Source organism: Cetorhinus maximus, chromosome 21, assembly GCF_964194155.1.
Source record: "Cetorhinus maximus chromosome 21, sCetMax3.hap1.1, whole genome shotgun sequence".
Taxonomy (NCBI): Eukaryota; Metazoa; Chordata; class Chondrichthyes; order Lamniformes; family Cetorhinidae; genus Cetorhinus; species Cetorhinus maximus.
This window is the reverse complement of record NC_135899.1, coordinates 92,234,909-92,253,596: the sequence shown is the minus strand read 5'-3', so window position 1 is coordinate 92,253,596 and position 18,688 is coordinate 92,234,909. Positions and strand designations below refer to the sequence as shown.

Below are 18,688 nucleotides of genomic sequence, written 5' to 3'. Positions count from 1 at the left end.
GCTGATTTGCACTTTAACGCCATCTACCTGACTAGGCTCCATAACTCAACCCCTTTACCCAACAAAAATCTAACAACCTCAGCTCTGAAATTTTCAATTGATCCCCACCTCAACAGCTTTTTGGGGAAGCGAGTTCCAGATTTCCCTTACTCTTTGTGTGAAGAGTTGCTTCATGACATCACCCCTGAAGCTCTAATTTTAATATTTTGTCTCTGTGTATCCTTCAAATCCTGTAATCATCATGAACAGTTGAATTAGACCTTCTCCTAATCTCTGTTCATGGGAATACAAGCCTAGTCTATACATGGGAATACAAGCCTAGTCTATACATGGGAACACAAGCCTAGTCTATATATGGGAATACAAGCCTAGTCTATACATGGGAACACAAGCCTAGTCTATACATGGGAATACAAGCCTAGTCTATACATGGGAATACAAGCCTAGTCTATACATGGGAACACAAGCCTAGTCTATATATGGGAATACAAGCCTAGTCTATACATGGGAACACAAGCCTAGTCTATACATGGGAATACAAGCCTAGTCTATACATGGGAATACAAGCCTAGTCTATACATGGGAATACAAGCCTAGTCTATACATGGGAATACAAGCCTAGTCTATATATGGGAATACAAGCCTAGTCTATACATGGGAATACAAGCCTAGTCTATACAATCCTGTCTACATAATTAAACGCTTTTAGCTCCAGGAATCATCAAGTCAATCTACAGTGTTTCCTTATTATCTGACCTTTTGTCAGCCACCCTGATTCACGAACCCCACCATCTCAGCAAGATGTCCAGCCCAAGGGAACTGAGCATTGTTCATTGAGGCAGCCAGCAACAACAAATTGTATGTACCTATTCTTGCTAACTTGGTAAAACATCCCAAGGGGCTTCACACAAGCCCCTTATCAAACAGAAGTTGACACCAAGCAGCGAACCATAAGGAACAACTAAACCTCTCCATGGCTCTCTCGTCTGTTTAGAGAGGGAATTCCACAGCTTAGTCTAACCACATGAAGGTGTGGCCGCCAATGGTGGACTGATCGAAATCAGGAGACGTGAAGAGGGCCAGAATTAGAGGAGTTCAGAGATCTTGGCGCAGGGGCCAGTCAGAAACTGGAGTGGCCCATCGGAAAGAAGAGTGCAGGTTACCCTGCATTCAAACACTTGTGAACAAGATCCACAGCAGCCGCTGTTATTGGACTAAGGGGAAGGTTTTATCTGAGTGAAGTTGTAGATCTGTTTATGAAGGAAGCGTTTCCTGCCACTGGGACATGAGAGGAATCTTTCCTCACTTTCTTCCCTCACAGAATGTGATGGGGTTAAAGTACAATGAAACCTGTAGGAATTTGTTTATTTTCCATTTTGCTGCTGTTGATTGTATTTTGTGTTTGATTGAAACAGGAGGTGTGACCCTGTTTATAGCACTGTATGACTACGATGCCAGGACAGAGGATGACCTCACCTTCAGGAAAGGAGAGAAGTTCCATGTAATCAATAGCTCGTAAGTACTGGAGACAAAGTCAGTTGTTGATGGTGACAAGTGCTCAAAACACACAGGTCAAATTCCTCCCAATATATGCAGAGTTTGCACTGTCAAACCTCAAAGCAGAGAGCACAGTCACATGTTATTCTTCTGTTACTGACTAACCAAGGGTAGTCAGTGAGGAAAGGCAGTTTGCGTGAGAATTAATCACTGTTTTAATGTCGACACAGGAACTGGGATGATCGGTGGGTAACAAGGTTCTGCCTTGACTTCCTGTTTTAGTTTTGCATTTTTTGGGGGAGCAGCAGAAATGCAGGAGGGTTGAGTAGGGTTGAGTTTTGTGATTGGAACACCGTGGTCATTCTGTTGGATTCTAATGTACGAAATGGTTTAATTTAATTTTCAGTGGGTTTGATTTGTGCTGTTTTGCAATCCCAGAGCTGTGAGTTTTACTGTAAGCGGCTAAAATCGAGCACTTTTGATGCTGTTTCTTTCACATATTGTTGAACCTCAATCCCAGACACATCTTGCAGCTCAGATAGAAAACCAGAATTCACACTGATGCTGTGCTAGTCACGAGTCAGTTTGCAAGAGCAAGCAGAGTGAGAAGGGCATAGCTAACACACAGTGCTCGCTTTGTTAGGTTCCTTTAGCCGTCACATTGTATTGCTCTTTGCAGCAACTTCTGCAGCACTTTTAAATAAATTGACATTGAATCCACTTCCTAAACGTTAATGATACATTTAGCAATTTTACTATTTTATCAGAATCGTTAAGGCTGCATGATAAGCCAATCAGAATGTGGGCTTTTGCTGCCCCCTGGTGGCTTCACTTTGCTTTCCTCAATGACAGAACAAAAGCATCTGAAAGCCCAGGTTTTGCAGGAAAAATAACAGCATGTGAACAGCACATGATATAAATGTGCAAATTGGCTAGAAACTTGTGGCAAGGAAGAGATCCTTCATGAATTGCAAATCGCCAAAAGTTGCTGGGCAATTTGCTCCGCTCGACTGTTAGCTTTTTCAAAAACAAAGGCGCCTTGCCCTCAACCTCTCTGAGAGTTTCCTGGGGCAGGATTTTCAGGTTGTCGGGCGGGTGGGGGCCCGGGAGCAGCCGGGAAACGGCCCACCGCCCGCGATCGGCCCCCGACCGCGATTTCACGCTGGCTGGCCAATTAACGGCGCTGCCAGGGTGGGGGTAGGGGGCAGGAGGAGCGTGAGCACAGAAGTCTGCGCATGCGCAGGGAGGGAGCGCAGCACTGAAAATTCCCCAAAGGCACAGAGCTACAGAGCTGCCTCAGGGAGCTGAACAATTTTAAAATCAAAAATAAACATTCTGAAGATGTGAAGAACATGTCCCCACATAGCACTCACTGACATGAACATAAATGTATTAAAAATGATGTCGACATTTTAAAATTTTTTTAAAATTAATGTTGGAAACCTCATCCTGCCTGTGGATGAGGCTTCCTTAAAAATCCAAGGGCCTGGCTGATTGGCCCGCCCGCCAACTAGAAGGTTGGACGGGCGGCGAGGAAGAGCTTTAAAGTAATTGATTAGTGGCCTTAACAGACCCCTGAATTGTCGGCGGGGGTGCTGCCCACTCTCACACGCGCCCGTCGACCGAACTATTGCGCAAGTGCACAATGGCGTTGGGACGCTCACCCGACATCATCGCTATTTTACACCCGCCCGCGGGACATAAACTCCTGCCCATGGAGTTGCTGCGTTTGCATGTTAGTTACACATTAAACTCACCACAGAAAGTTCAGTCAAGTAATTAAATGTGCAGGTCCCCTTTTAATGATGTAATAATTGTGAATGACTGACAGTCAATCCCTTTGGCCCTGAAAGTGAACATTTATAAACGTGATGTCTTATTCTTTGGGGTTGTGAATTGCTGTTAAAGAATTTGACAGTGTCACATTTAATTATTTTCTACTTTTTCCTGCTTTTTCCTTTTTACTTTCTCCCCCCTCAATCCAATCTGTCTTTCTCCCCACTTTATTTCTCTTTCTGTACCTAATTTGATTCTAATTCGCCCGCCTTCTCTCTCATTCCTCTGTTTCTTTCTCAATCCTTCCATCTCATTGGTTATGGAAATTTGCTGTTGGTCCTGTTCACTGAGGTCCTGGGTGCTCTGTTGCCCTCACCACACTGTTATCAGCTCACGTTTCTAGCAACTTTATGATCAAAAAATCTTTGCGTTGAAGGGTAGTTGAAGTCTAGCACACTGTGCCCCGCTCCAGCAAATGCTGTTGTAAAAAGTTTGTACAGAACAAATTGGAGACCACCACTGGGATGTCACAACAGTTTCTGCACATCCTTTTGATCTGTAACATTTGGCCTGTGTTCAGGACACCTCGGTGAAGCCGTAATGTTGAAATGCGGGGGAGAAAAACCCCAGAAATAGCAGATTAGTCTCTGAAATAACAGAGTAAACATTAAATACCAGTGTAGTCAGGTAGCAGTGCCACCTTTGTAAAGACTGTCTTACACAGAGCCCAAATGGCAAAAAGCAAAATTGGAAGTATGAGAACATTCTAGAAATCAGGAAAATGCCGCATGGACCATCAGTTTGGAGCTTCTGGTGAGAAAAGTGAATTCAATCAGAGCAAAATGGGACAAGGAATTGGGAGAATGGAATGGAGACCCTATAGGAAGCAGGAAATTGAATGCAGCTGACTGAGGGAGCTGGTGGCTTGTGATACATCAGTAAAAGCCCGATTAGAGATATAGAGAAAGATAAGTCCAGTAAAGAAAGGGAGGAATCAGCGATGGATCATGTAAAGTTATGGGGAGGCAGGGTGGAGAGAGATTTGAAGCTAAACTAATTAAATTGACGTGGTTTATTAAGCTGGAAAGAAACTATTGAGTGGAATGGGGGATAGATGATGAAAGGGATACACTTCAGCTGACATTCTTAGATATCAATTTTCATCCCTAGTGTCATTTACTCTCTGATTCTCTCTGATTCGTGTTGTACATTTTCAGAAAGTTATCCACTTTTTGAGTAATAACTGTAAAAACAGAGTTAATTCATAAAGGATATTGCATAAATGTTTGCCTAAATACTGAACTAGTTCTAAAGGTTGCAGTCTTATCAAGAGCCCTCCGTACGTCGCTCTGTCTCTGTTCTGTCCCCATTTGAAGGAGGAAAGAGTGTTTGAAACCTCTTTTCAACAACATCACCATCGGCAAGTTCCCCTCCCCAAGCCGCTCACCATCCTGACTTGGGAACATATCTCCGTTCCCTCACTGTCACTGAGTCAAAGTCCTGGAATTCCCTCCCTAACAGCACTGTGGGTGTACCTACACCACATGGACTGCAGCGGTTCAAGAAGGCAGCTCACCACCACCTTCTCAAAAGCAACTAGGGATGGGCAATAAATGCTCACTACACTCATATCCAAGGGGTGAATTAAACTTCTGTCTGAATTTGCCATCCTCTTAGATTAGGTGTTCAGGATAACGTTGCAGATCCTCTGGGTGGGTGATGAATGGCTGCAGGAAATGAGAGGCAATAGAGACGGTGTTGTGTGTATCAGACTTCTGTCAAAACGCAAGTCCCTTCAATACCTGCTGTAACCTGGTTTCTGATTTTCTGTGTCATTTTCTTGGCATTGTCATAGTTGATTTGTCTTTGGGTATAATCTAATTCTGAGAGTTATATCCTGGAGTTCGATTAGCCCTGAATGGAGTGATCATTACTAACCAAGCACAGAATGCCTCAATCGTGGAATCTAGTCCAGATTCCCGCTGTTTTGGAGCTCAATGTGTTTTTGTCGGCTCTCTCTGGTTTTCCATTTTACTTTATTGTCAGTGTTAATGCTGATGCTCCTTTGGATATTCCAATCTATTGCTGGAGATCTATATTCTCCTTATTAAGACAATTTTCTAAAGGATGGATATTTCCCTCATTTTCACCAGCCCTAGCCCATACACTTGCCGATCTGGATATTGTGGAACTCCCATCAGCTGCTTCTCTTAACCCAGAGTTAAATTTACCACCCTCTCGCCTGTCTGACATGAACAAACATGTGACAGGGGTGTGCTCTGGGATCTGACACTGTGGGCGTTGCAGCAGGTGCAGACACAGCCTGTGGCCCATTCACACACAGACCCGAGCTGGTCTGCCAGTATAATTTGGAAGATGTGAATGTTTGTGAAGATAACCATCCACATTTAGTGCCTTAGTAAAGTCAAGGGAAAAGAGATGAGAAATTCCTGGTATGCACGGATAAAGAATATTCATTCCTGAGTTTTCCAGCCCCACCACGCCCTCACAAATCCCGAAAAACATAGGAACAGGAGGAGGCCATTCAGCCCCTCAAGCCCGTTCCACCATTCAACAGCATCATGGCTGACCTGTGACCTAACTCCATTTTCCTGCTTTTGCCCTATGTCCCTTAATAAATTTAGATAATTTAGATAGGTTTGGATAATAAAAATCTTATCAGTCTCAGTTTTAAAATTAGCAATTGATCTAGCACCAATTGTGATTTGTGGAAGAGATTTTTTGTGAAGAAGTGGTTCTTAATACCATTCCTGAAAGGCCTTAGCTCTAATGTTTTGACAATGCCCCAGCCCTGGGCCCCCGACTGAGTGAGAATAGTTTCTCTCAATCTGTTTCCCTTAATATTTGTAAACTTTGATTAAATCACCCCCTTAACCTTCTAAATTCCAGGAATAGAATCCTAGTTTGTGTAGTTTCTGCTCATAATGTAATATTTGGAGCCCAGGTATCACTCTGGTAAATCGACACCACACTCCCTGCACCTTACCTTCTCCCTAAGGTGTTCACAGTGACTGCAGATTCCTTGCAGTCTGATCACACTGTGCACCCTGTTCTTCACTGGGTTGTAACTTCCGAGCTCCAGGTGAGTGTAACCCGGGAGGTTACCCCCAAAGGTGCGCTGGGGACCCCTGCCCTGGACATTCCCGGGTAAGGTTTGTGTGGCGATTGCCCAGGAAGTGGAAACTCCCGGGGCAGAATTTTACATCCCGTGGGCAGGCGCGCGCCCAACCCGATCGGGCGTAAGATTGCCCACGGGTGAGTGTCCCGATGTCATCGCATGATATTTCGGTCAGCGGGCACGCGCGGGTGTCAGAGCCGCACCCACCGTTAATTAAGAGGCCATTTAAGCCACTTACCAGTCCAATTGACGGCGATTTTTTGTTGCCCATGCGATTTCACGCTCGTCGCGCAGGCAAAATGGGCAAGCGGCCGGCCGACATTTTCAAAATCTCCATCCATGGTCGGCAGCATTGCCAGTGTGAGCAGTGAGGAGTTTTGGGGATAGTTTGCTGCTGGTTGCTTATTGGTACTTGGCAGCTTCATTCCTGTTTGGGGCTCCAGTCTTAGCATTTCCAGGCTTCATTTCAGGATTTCTTGGTGTCTCCAAGGCGCCCGGAGGATTCAGACTGTGTGAACTCTTCCAGGTATCAGACAGCCCTCCCTTACCCTGGGAATGGGGATTGTCATCTCCGCTGGAGGCACCTCCTCTGAGGAGGGAGAGAGGGGTAGAGGGGAGAGGAGGCCGGGTGTCCCAATGCAGCTTCCAGGGGAGGGTCCTGTGGGAGGAGAGGCGCAGGCACAAGGGGTGCAGGGACAAGAGGTTGTCCAAGGCAGAAGGGGCTGCAGGAGATGCCACTATCCTGCTGCCAGGGTTTACAGGCAGCGATGCAGCTACCTCAATATGTCTGAGGTGCAATGCCGAAGGAGGCTCCGCCTCTCAAGTGAGACAGTGACCTCCATCTGTCAGAGGATCAGCCCTGAGATCAGCTCCAACTGTGTGGGTGGACACCCCATTCCAGTGGCTCTGAAGGTCACAGTGGCCTCAACCTCTATGTCTCCGGCTCTTTCGGGCACTGCACCCAGGAGCGCCGCGTCACGGCTGCTCACCAGCACCACCACCTCCTCCCATACCCTCTTGGTGAGGTGCACTGGCCTCCTCTTCCCATCTCTGGGAATAACAGTGTCCCTCCTGGCAGCCTCCTCCTCCAGGAGGACGGTGAGGCACTCATCAGAACAGCAGGGGGCTGAGTGCCCACCCGACCGGCCCTCCCGCCTGCTGTGTCCAGCCGCACTCGAACCCACAGTGAAAGTACAGGAGACGTCCCTGTGGCAGCCTGACAGGGGCCGCTTTTAAACTGGCCGTCGGGTCACCATTGGACCCGGCAACTGACAGGCCCCCACCCCCGCCCCCACCCCCGCCCACCCCCACCCCCACCCCCACACCCACCCTCTCCCCCACCCCCACCCCCAACCCCATCCCCACCACACCTGACTGTCCAACTACAGAACCCCCCCCCAACAGCCTGACCCCCCCACCCCTGAGTGCCTGACTCCACCAGACCCACCCCCTGCTGAGTGCCCAAGCCTCCCAAATTCTATCCACTTACCTGACAAACCAACTTCTCCCTGGCTTAAAAGTGGCCGGGCCTTTAAACTCACCTGATTTACAGCAGCCAGTGCCGTAAAAAAAGATGGTGGTGGGGGTGGGGGGGGGTGGTTGGTGGCCTCTTTGCATCCAACATTAAAGAGCCGACAGAAGGCCCCGGGAGCGCACTGCCCCCAATCTGCTTGCCCGGCTTGAGTCGGAAGGTTGGGTTGAGAAAGGACCGAGAAGATAATCAGGTAAAAAAAAAGTAGGAGCGGAGCGGCAATCCAACTCCGAGCGCCAATCATGTGGAAGCTCAGGCCCATCGTTTAATTCTGGCACTTTGTGGTATATTACCAGCTCAGTAAAGTTGACCATCACTAAACATTATTGTTATATCTGTTATTTATTACAAACGACCACTGATACAATTCCCAGAGTAGGCAGTAGATGGCAGTGCTGTTCCAATTAGTATTCAGCACAGATTTCAGCCCTTCTCAGTCTGACTGTTGAGAATCTACCCATCGACATTTCATTAAGTGTGGTAGATCAGTGGGAACTCTCGTGTTTCTCTGCACTTTAAAACACTGCAAGACTCTGATATGAACCTAACTAAACTAAGTAGCTAAAAAAAGAACTACTTTTGCTGATGTGATTTTACATATTAATCAAAAACAAAAACTGGCAAAAGATAAACCTCTTTCTGCAAGGAAAATAAAGCCACCTTCACATAGATAAATAGATAATTGGTTTATTGAAAAATCATTATGGGCTGAATTGTGATGTTGATACAAATAAAACAAGTAATCATAATTCATAACATAGTTATAGACAATCATTAGAATAAAATTAAAGTGTAAAATAATAAAAGGATTGTATGGTGATGAACATTTAAGTATACAAATAATTACAGTACATGGCAAGATTCAGGTCTCAATTTACAGAATAAAAATGAAAGGTCTGCTGTGCTCTGCGTTTTTTACTAAAGCACATTTCACACTCTCAGGACGTCACAAACTGCTTCACAGCCAATGTATTATTTTTGAAATCATCGTTCTTGTACAGTACAGAGACATGGCAGCGCAGGAAGCCCCCACACAAAGTAATCAGACAAAGGACTCGTTAATTTTGGCTAACATTTTCGCTCGGGCACTGGGAGAATTCTCTGTTTCTCCTGGAATGGTAAAGCCTTAGCAAAAAGACCCTTATAGGAAAGAGGTTGATGTTGAGCATCTGGTGTAAACCTTCAAATCATGGACTCCACATGTGCCATACATTTCCTGTTTTTAAAAGTTTGCTATTATTATGCAGCACAAATGTGTTTTTTGAATATTTGAGTTAGTGTCAGTTAAGCTGTCAGGGAACACTCACAGTGAAAGTCTGGCTCTTGTCACATGAAGAGCTGAAAAACTAGCCAACCCAGCACTATTCTTTACATCTGATTCAGAGCGACACTGGTAGAGATGGGACTGCCTGCGGGTCTAGCCAGCAACACGGGAGGGGAACCTAATGATGGGGCTTCTAATTGGAAAGATGCTTCAAACTTAGATTCAAGACGGATAACAATCTTGCACTTGGCATCAGTCAGCACGTTGAGATTTGGCCTCTGCTTTCTGTTTCCAGATCCTGCCTCAGCAGCTGTCAATAATCGCAGGCTCAAAGAAACTTACAGCACAGAAGGAGGCCATTTGGCCCATTATGTCTGTGCCAGCCCTAAAAAAGAACCATCCAGCTTAATCTCAATTTCCAGCTCTTGGCCTGTCGCTCTGTCCCTTGCGTGCATCGAATGCATATCTCTTTTTTAAATGCGATGAGGGTTTTTGTCTCGATCGCCGTACCAGACTCCCACAACCCTCTGGATGAAAAAGACTCCCCACTCCCCTCTAATCCTTACATGAATTACTTTACTCAAGGTTTGTGTCAAATTAAATCTTTCTTAAACTTCAAAAGGGGAAAACATCTCTAAAAGCATTAGCGTTTGAAACCTGTATCCTGGTGAATAGCCCAGCATCGTATTTACTGCTGTGTTCTGCCCTCATGTGCTCCACCATATGATGATTAATGGATTGGATGGACTAATGTTTGATTACTGATGTTGGCAAGGATTCTGCCCAGCAGAGTCGGTATTAGTACCCGCTGGATAAAAAGATACCCCTCAGTAATCCCCCTTCACATGGAAAGGTCCGTCCGAGATACGATTACTTCTGGCTTTCTGCATTGTCTGAAGTTCTATTCGACTGTTTATTGCGGGGCTGAGATGAGTTGGCTGTGGGTGGGGGGAGGACAGAATTCACCGTGTCGGGGGAGGTGCTCGGTTTAAAAGTTAACAATTCCTTTATGTTTGAGTGAAATCCCAAAGTATCAACAGCATAAAAACAGGTCATTTGGCCCAACATGCTCATTCCTGTGTTAATGTGCCGCATGAACTTCCGCCCGCCCCCTCTTCACTTAACCCCATCAATATAACATAAAAACATCAATAGGAGTTGGAAGCAGCCATTCACTCCATTCAGCCTGCTCTTGCCATTCAATTAAATCACAGCTGATGTTTGAACTTCCGCTGCTTCCCGCACTCTCCCCATATCACTTCATTCACTTAGTGCCCAAAAAGCATTCCATGTCTGTCCTGAATAAACTCAGCAATGGAGCATTCCCAGCTCCCGGCGCTGGAGCATTTCAAAGGTTCACAACCCTAAGAGTGAAGAAACTTCTCCTCATCTCAGTCATAAATGATCGTCACCCTTATCCTTCTATTCCCTGCTCCTTCATATGCTTATCTACTGACTCAAAGCATTTAGCCCATTAAATTCACGTGAACATATTTTTTGCAGAAAAGAAACATTTGCATTTATGTAGCACTTTCCATGACCTCTGGATCTCTCAAGGCACCAATGAGGTTCTTTTGAAGTGTACTCACTGTTGTAATGTAGGTTAATTTGAGTTTAGCAAACTCCCACTAGCAGCAATGTGATAATGACCGGATAATTTGATTTTAGTGATGTAGATTGAGGGATAACTCCCCTGCTCTTCTCCCGAATAGTAGCATGGACAGCAGCGGTTCAGGAGGGCAGCTCACCACCACCTTCTCAAGGGCAACTAGGGATGGGCAATAAATGCTGGCCCAGCCAGCGAAGCCCACATCCCGTGAATGAATTTTCAAAAATGGGATCTTTCACATGCAGCCGCGCAGGCAGATGGGGCCTCAGTTTAACGTCTCATCTGAAAGACGGCACCTCTGACAGTGCAGCGCTCCCTCAGTGCTGCACTCGAGTGTGGGCTTTTATTTTTGTGCTCAGTGGGACTTGAACCATGTTTATGTTTTAGTTCAAAGAAGAATACATTCACCTCATATGTTCTATTTCTCTTAATTGTTTTCAGAGAAGGAGATTGGTGGGAGGCTCGATCATTGTCAACTGGGAAAACTGGATATGTCCCGAGTAATTACGTGGCTCCTGTCAACTCCATCCAAGCAGAGGAGTATGTTACTAAACTATAATATGACATTTTAGAGAATATCCACAACAGATGGCAATAAATGTTTACAGCGTTTAAATGCAGTTTGCATAGCTGTTTGAACTTGGTCTTCTATTTAATTGCTGCCTCTTTATCTGGTAATGGAAGTGCTTTTCATCAAAAACTTGCCATTAAAAATCACTTGCAGAACTATAAATTCTTGGTGACCCCAGCATGAAGAGTATTTTTATGTTATTTTTTTTTCTGTCTGTGTTCGTTGTGCAGATGGTACTTTGGTAAGATGGGTCGAAAAGATGCAGAGAGGATGTTGCTGTGCCCTGGTAACCCACGGGGAACCTTCCTCATTCGGGAGAGTGAAACAACCAAAGGTAGGTCAAGCACTTCACCCGGACAGGGGAGAGACAGGTACGTGTCATCTACATTTAGAAAGACTTCTCAACCCAAGTCTTTTTTTAAAATTCTTTCGTGGAATGTGGGCAACACTGGCAAGGCCAGCATTTGTTGTCCATCCCTAATTGCCCTTGAACTGAGTGGTTTGCTGGGCCATTTCAGAGGGCAATTAAGAGTCAACCACATTGCTGGCGGGTCTGGAGTCACATGTAGGCCAAACCAGGTTAGGGTAGAGATTTCCTTCCCTAAAGGACACTCGTGAACCAGATGGGTTTTCACGACAATCGTTGAGACTGGCTTTCAATCCCAGATTTATTAGTCTGCCTTGGTGGGATTTGAACCAGTGCCCCCAGAGTATTACCCTGGGTCTCTGGATTACTGACTCCAGTGACTTTACCACTACACCATTGTCTTCAATACAGTCTGCAGTAGTCACCTGACTCAAAAGCAGAATACTGCAGATGTTGGAAATCTGGAATAAAAACAGAAAATGCTAGAAATGCTCAGCTGGTCTGGCAGCCTTTGCGGAGAGGGTGGGATTTTCTGGCCCAGCTTGCCGGCGGGATCTTCCACTCCCGGCTTCTGGCTGGCTTGCTGCATTCACCGCGGTGAGACCAACCTCACCAGGGCCAGAAAGTCCCAGCTAGAGTTAACGTTTCAGCAGTTCTGATGAAAGGTCATCAACCTGAGATGTTAACTCTGCTGCCTCTCTCCACAGATGCTGACGGACCTGCTGAGCGTTCCAGTGTTTTCTAGTTTTATTTAAGTCACGTGACCTATTGAATTCGCCTTCTGAATGTGCATTTACATTGAATCTATCAAACCAACTTGCAATTATGTAGACCCTTTAAAGTAGTAAAATGTCCCAAGATGCTTCATGGGAGCGATATTGAATAACATTTGACACTGAGCCTGGTCATAAGGCAGCATTAGGACAAATGACCAAAAACTTGACCAAGGAAGTAGGTTTTAAGGAGGTTCAGAAAGAGGGAAAGATGTAGCAAGGCAGAGAGGTTTAAGGAGGGAATTCCAGAGCTTTGGGTTCAGTCAGCTTGAGGCATGGCCACCAATGGTGGAGTGATTACAATCGAGGATACACTAGAGGTCAGAGTTGGAGGAGCACAGATATCTCAGAGGGTTGTGGCGATAGGGAGGGGCGAGACCATGAGGGATTTGAAAACAGGATGAGAATTTTAAAATTGAGGTATTGCTCAACCAAGAGCCAGTGAAGTTCAGTGAACACAGGGTGGGTGAATGGCACCTGCTGTGAGCAAAGCTCAAGTTTATGGAGGATGGAAGATGACAGTCCGGCCAAGAGGGAATTGGAAATTTTTCTTTTAATTCTTTCACGGGATGTGAGTGTCGCTGGCAAAGCCAGCATTTGCTGTCCATTCCTAACAGCCCTTGAGAAGGTGGTGGTGGTGAGCCAAGTAGCCAAGTCTAGAGGTTAAAAAAAGGCATGGATGATGTTTCAGCAACACACAAACTGGTCATCTGGCCCAGCAGGTCTATTCTGGTATTTCTGCGACACGTGAGGTCCCTCCCACTATCAACATCCTTTGACAACCACTCCAGGGCAGGTATTCAAGCCCTATTGAGCAGGTGAACACATCAGTGTTGATGTTCAAAAGATGCCAGCAGGGACAATCATCCTGGTTGCAACAGTAGAAGAGCAAAGAAGTGTTTTCCTGATTTAAGAAAGTAGTTGTGAGGTTGGAGTTTGAAAAAGAATGAAAGGGATTTGACTCGGGTGTTGGAACTCAGTGTGGTTCTGTTTGTTCTCATGTTCTCAGGTTTCCTGATTCTCTTGATTCACAAGTTGCCGTACAATGATATTATATGTTTTTATAATTGGTTTCATCCATCAGCTTTACTTTGGCTGTGGCTTTAAAATTTCAAAAGATCTGTTTATATTCTACTCTTTAAATCAATAGAATAAATGATAAAGGGAGGCTGGGTAGTCAGCTGGTTAACATCTGTCTTTTCACTCGGGGACCTGAACCAAATCCATTCCAGCAATAGGATGAAAGCCTCTTTCCAATAGCTTTGCATCAAATGGATTTAGACCATTTAAATCCAATTCCTAATGGGTGTAAGTCAACAATAGAGAACTGCACCTTCACTACCTATGGGACATTTTCCTATGTTAAAGATGCTATATAAGTGCAAGTTGTTGCTACTGTCCATATTTCAGTGATAATTAGAGCTGAATTAGTAATCTCAGTCACAGAGGGGATAGCAAAAAACCGGGTGTTACTGAAACAGCATTAAGGGAATTTAAGAGGAACTCCCTACGCCTGACCCTGTCATTTTTTGACTCCCAATGTTGATATTGGTTCCAAGTGCCAGAATCGGAATGGATATCCCACATCTTAGTGAACATCGAAAAGAATGATGGATGGTGGGGGGAGGGTGGCAAACATGCTTCAAATGTCTGTTTCTCACCTGGTTTATAAACAGTCCCTGGACAGAAGTCATTAATGGAGATTGCACAGGTTATGAGTCAACAGCTCCCAAGTTGAATCTCTCCTGTCACTCGCGCAGATTTGTTGGTTTAACACCTGAATTCTGTAATGAAAGACTGGTGTCACTGTGAGAATTTCATCCATTCTCTTCCCTGAGATGGAGCAATGGTATTGAATAATGGCTTCCATGCATAGGGATATTTAGTTACAGATATTCCTTCTGTGTACCTAGGTGCCTACTCCTTATCCATTCGGGATTGGGATGAGGTGAAAGGAGACCATGTGAAACATTATAAGATTCGTAAACTGGACAATGGTGGGTATTATATCACAACAAGGGCCCAGTTTGAAACTGTACAGCAGCTGGTCCATCATTACACAGGTATGTACAATGCATGAATGAGATTGTTGCAGAAAATACATGCAGCATTTGAAAAGGAGCAATAATTATTATTAAAGATAAGCTAGCATAATTCAACCGACCAGCAGGCTGGGCACTTAGGGCTGATTTTCACTGAGTTGGGACAACTCGGGTGCCCTGTAAAAATGGCGGGTGGGTCTCGATTCCAGGGTTCCCAACCTCACCGCCGGGCTTTCCAATTTTTTGGGAATGATTTTGAGGGTCACACATGGCACTCCCGTCCTGGTCGGCTCGATTGCAGAGGTAGGCATGTCGTACTCCTCTGCTATTTTAATGGTGCCGGGCCACGTTGTTAAAGAATCGTGCTCCGAACCCCGTTTCTGCCTCCAAACTTTTCCATGGGTTGACTGGCTTCCGCTTCGGGCAATGGAGCTCCTGTCTTTGCAGGGCACTTGCTCCTGAGCCTGTGGGACTGAGCCCGGAATTTTGCCGCTACCTGCTTCAAAGATGCAAACTCAGGTCTTACTAATTTACTGAGGAGCAACCCTTTCAAAAGCTGAACTAAAACATAATTCTTAACTAAACATAAAACTTTAAATAAAATTAGTTCTGAAATGGAAAACACATTGAACCTTTTTTTTCCATCTTTTTTTATATTTATGCTTATAGCTTTGTTCATATGTTGGTAATATATCTGTATAATACCTATAATAATATATCTGTAATATATCTAATAAAAAATCTGTAAAACTGAGGCATTGAAAAATCTGTGGTTGAAAAATTCAGGAGTGCAATTAGATTACATCCTGATATTAAGAGTCAAGCTGAGAATGTTTGGCCAGAAGTAACTCCAATAAACTGCCTAATTTTGTAGAGTTAATGTGTTTGTATTGTGATTGAATATTCGCGTTAGCTTCTTAAGTATTTCCTGTCTAAAGAAAATTTGGCGGTCAATTTTCTGCTTCAGATGATCTTGTACCTACATGAGTTCTGAGTAAACAACTTTTGGCTAAATGTTAAGTGTTAAAACACTTGCTTCAGCTGTTCAAAGTGCTCTCTGTTCTTTGTCTGAGACTGGAGGTATATTTTCCTGATCCAGCACCTGGGACTAGTGTAGCAGGGGCTAGTGCAGCGAGTATAGGAAATCAGGTCAGGGGTGGTGACGGGGTGAGTGGGAAAGCCAGCCTGATTTATGTCCTTTCATTTAAATGGAAGGAAGCACAGGCGGCTCTCCATTTGGCCACCATTGCCCCACACCCAATCTGGCATTTAATACACCCAGATGATCAATAGCCCCAGAGACAGGACCAGGAGAATATACCCTTGTCAATCTAATGTGTTGCATCTCCATTCTGGCCAACTATCTTAAAGTAGGTCGTGTGAGTTATTGGTCATTAAGTTATATTTACAGCTCTTGTTGTGTACTTTGAGCTTTATTCAATGCATTCCCACTGAGTGGGCTAGTCTGTAATCTTTTCAAAAAATGAGAATTAATAGAACATCTGATAATATCTAACAGCAAAGCAAATTTAACACTGTCTGTTAAAAATAATAACTCAAGAACCTAAGTTAATTCAGCAAAAACCTGCAAGAGGCGTATAATACATTCCTTCCCCACTTGTGTGTTCATCGTTGGGGTTATCCACATGTCACGTCATTAAACAAAATATAAAATAAGGTGCGATATATGTAAACAAGATTTTAACCATATCTTGTAACCTTCTAAAATCAAAAACTCTCCTTGTTAAAAAAAAAAACCCTCCTCATGACATCGATCCCAGACAGCAAGTAATCTGCATCCAAAAAGTAGAATGAAGATGGGTGTGGGGTGATTTATGTCTTTTTGACTTTGTTCAACAAATTACTGCGTTCCATTTACTTCCTCCTCAACAGGCACAAGTCCTTATCCAAACTCTCAGTCCGCACTTAGCGGAGTGCCGCATTGTTATGTCGCCTATATTACAATGCAAGATGTTATTAGTGAATTGCAGCATTGAGTGAACATGCAAAGAGAGGATTGAGTCATTCCGAATGTACTCAACAGGAGGGAGAACATTGTGACATCCTGCTATTCAATCTGTCTTCTATCATTTACAGCTTCCACCAAATCGGTTATTAACTCCTCCATTCAAATAACAAAGAGTAAATTTGTATTTGTACACTCAGATTGGAAGCAGTCATTTCAGGGTTGTGATGAATTAAAGCTAGTGGTTAAATGGATCTGATTTTATAGCATATTTAGTGGAGATGCATTGACATGATTCTCAAGTATTATAACGATTTCAAAGGCCATTTCGCTGCAATTTATTTCCAAACTGATAAAATGTTCTACTCTGAAATATTCATGTTTGCTTCTGAAAGCTGTTCAACGTGTGAAGCATTTAGTTCTGTAGAATGGTACAGTGCTGATATTTACACTGCCAACAATAGTCAGACTTACAGGTTCAAATCAAAACCATTTCATATAAGGGGGTAAACCTAAAAAAAATCTAATGTTTCTGAAGAGTGAGCTTGTGCTGTTTTAATTACCATTTTCACTGAATGCTCATGTTGTTTTGAATGTCTATTGGATGCTTATATTAATTGATGATAAATATTTAAAACTGAATTGGGTGTCAATGGTACCAATACACATAAGAAACTGAAACACGAATCAGCATTCACTTTTGGAACACCAGACACTGTAGCACTCTATATCGACTTTATGAAAATGATTACTTTTGCTTAATGCCTTTGTGACTGTTGAGGTTGCCTCAGTCTGTGAATCTGCATTGCTGCTATTGGGGTAGGTTGCTAGTGTCACTAATGTTATAATCAGGTTGAATCCAGATTAAGCCATCCAAAGAGGTTCAGAAAACTTACCTGGAGCTTCAGTGCCAGTGAACTTTAGTTTTACACTTCAGTTAAAAAACAACCCATGCAGAGCAGATTATTGTGCATAAATGTCTGCTTCCCTGTCTTTCACCTGTATGGGAAATATCAGGCAAAGCCTTTTTCCCAATTGAGAAGATGGAGAGCAGTTCATTAATTACCCGGTACTTCTATCAGTTCTGCAGTTTACTTGATTTGAAACATTATAGAGATGTGCTGAATCCTTTGGATTGGTAGAAGATGTACATTAGTCAACATTAAACCCAAGGCTATTTAAAACTTCACATTAAAAGTTACCATTAGTGCAATATAAGAGACGGTCCCACTTGACAATTAAGATCCATTTGAATACTGACAGGAGGAAGAATTTGTGGATAGCCTCCATTTCAGAAGCCATATTCCAGGAATTAAAAGGAACATTTTAGTTCAAGTTCAGCCCTGGAAGATGAAAAGCTCATTATTCCCATCATATATGGAAATTATTAATGGAAGGCAGTGTGAGCTTGAAAGTACAAAATGTAGAAATATTAGCAATCACTCATTGGACGGAATTTTACGGCCCCGTCATGGTGGGGGCAGGGCCATAAAGTGGGGCAAGCCACTCAAGACTCCACTCACATCAGCAGGAAAGGACCGTAAAATTCTGCTCTAACAGCATTGTGGGTGTACCTACACCACATGGACAAGAAGGCAGCTCACCACCACCTTCTCAGGGCAATTAGGGATGGGTAATAAATGCTGGCCTAGCCAGCGACGCCCACACCCCGTGAACGAATAAAAAAAATTAATTCATATCAAGCGCATAAAAGTAGATTAAGTCAATGGAAATAACACTCTCCCTGTACCACCCTGACATGAAAATAATTATATAAAAGCAAAAAAACTGCGGATGCTGGAAATCCAAAACAAAAACAGAAACAGAAATACCTGGAAAAACTCAGCAGGTCTGGCAGCATCGGCGGAGGAGAGCACAGTTGAGTCCATGAGGACTCGAAACGTCCACTGCGCTCTCCTCTGCCGATGATGCCAGACCTGCTGAGTTTTTCCATGAAAATAATTATGTTCAAATAGCTGACCACTGAAGAAAGATGTCCCCATACGTTAGAGAATGTCTTATGAATACAGATGTAACATAATTATTAAAATATCTTAACACGACGTGATCCGGTATCGCTATACTCAAAGCTTCAATTTTTTTCTGAATTCTGTTAGCAAAATGGACCATAGTTTTATGTGACTTTAGACAAT

General features: G+C 43.9%; 2 protein-coding genes across 8 annotated transcripts in view; one reads left to right on the top strand and one right to left on the bottom strand.

Annotated features, from left to right (window-relative positions):
* LOC144696132 (digestive cysteine proteinase 2-like) overlaps positions 1–18,688 on the bottom strand; it is a 440,777-nt gene that overhangs the window by 358,089 nt on the left and 64,000 nt on the right. The gene's annotated exons all lie outside the window — the stretch shown is intronic.
* The window catches only part of LOC144696131 (tyrosine-protein kinase Fyn-like), a 307,951-nt gene that overhangs the window by 241,924 nt on the left and 47,339 nt on the right, over positions 1–18,688 (top strand). For all 6 annotated transcript variants that reach the window (XM_078567468.1, XM_078567466.1, XM_078567467.1 and 3 more), the window contains 4 exons: positions 1,416–1,515; positions 11,258–11,356; positions 11,618–11,721; positions 14,441–14,590. In XM_078567468.1, coding sequence (XP_078423594.1) covers positions 1,416–1,515; positions 11,258–11,356; positions 11,618–11,721; positions 14,441–14,590 — 453 coding nt within the window. The remainder of the gene's footprint in view (positions 1–1,415; positions 1,516–11,257; positions 11,357–11,617; positions 11,722–14,440; positions 14,591–18,688) is intronic.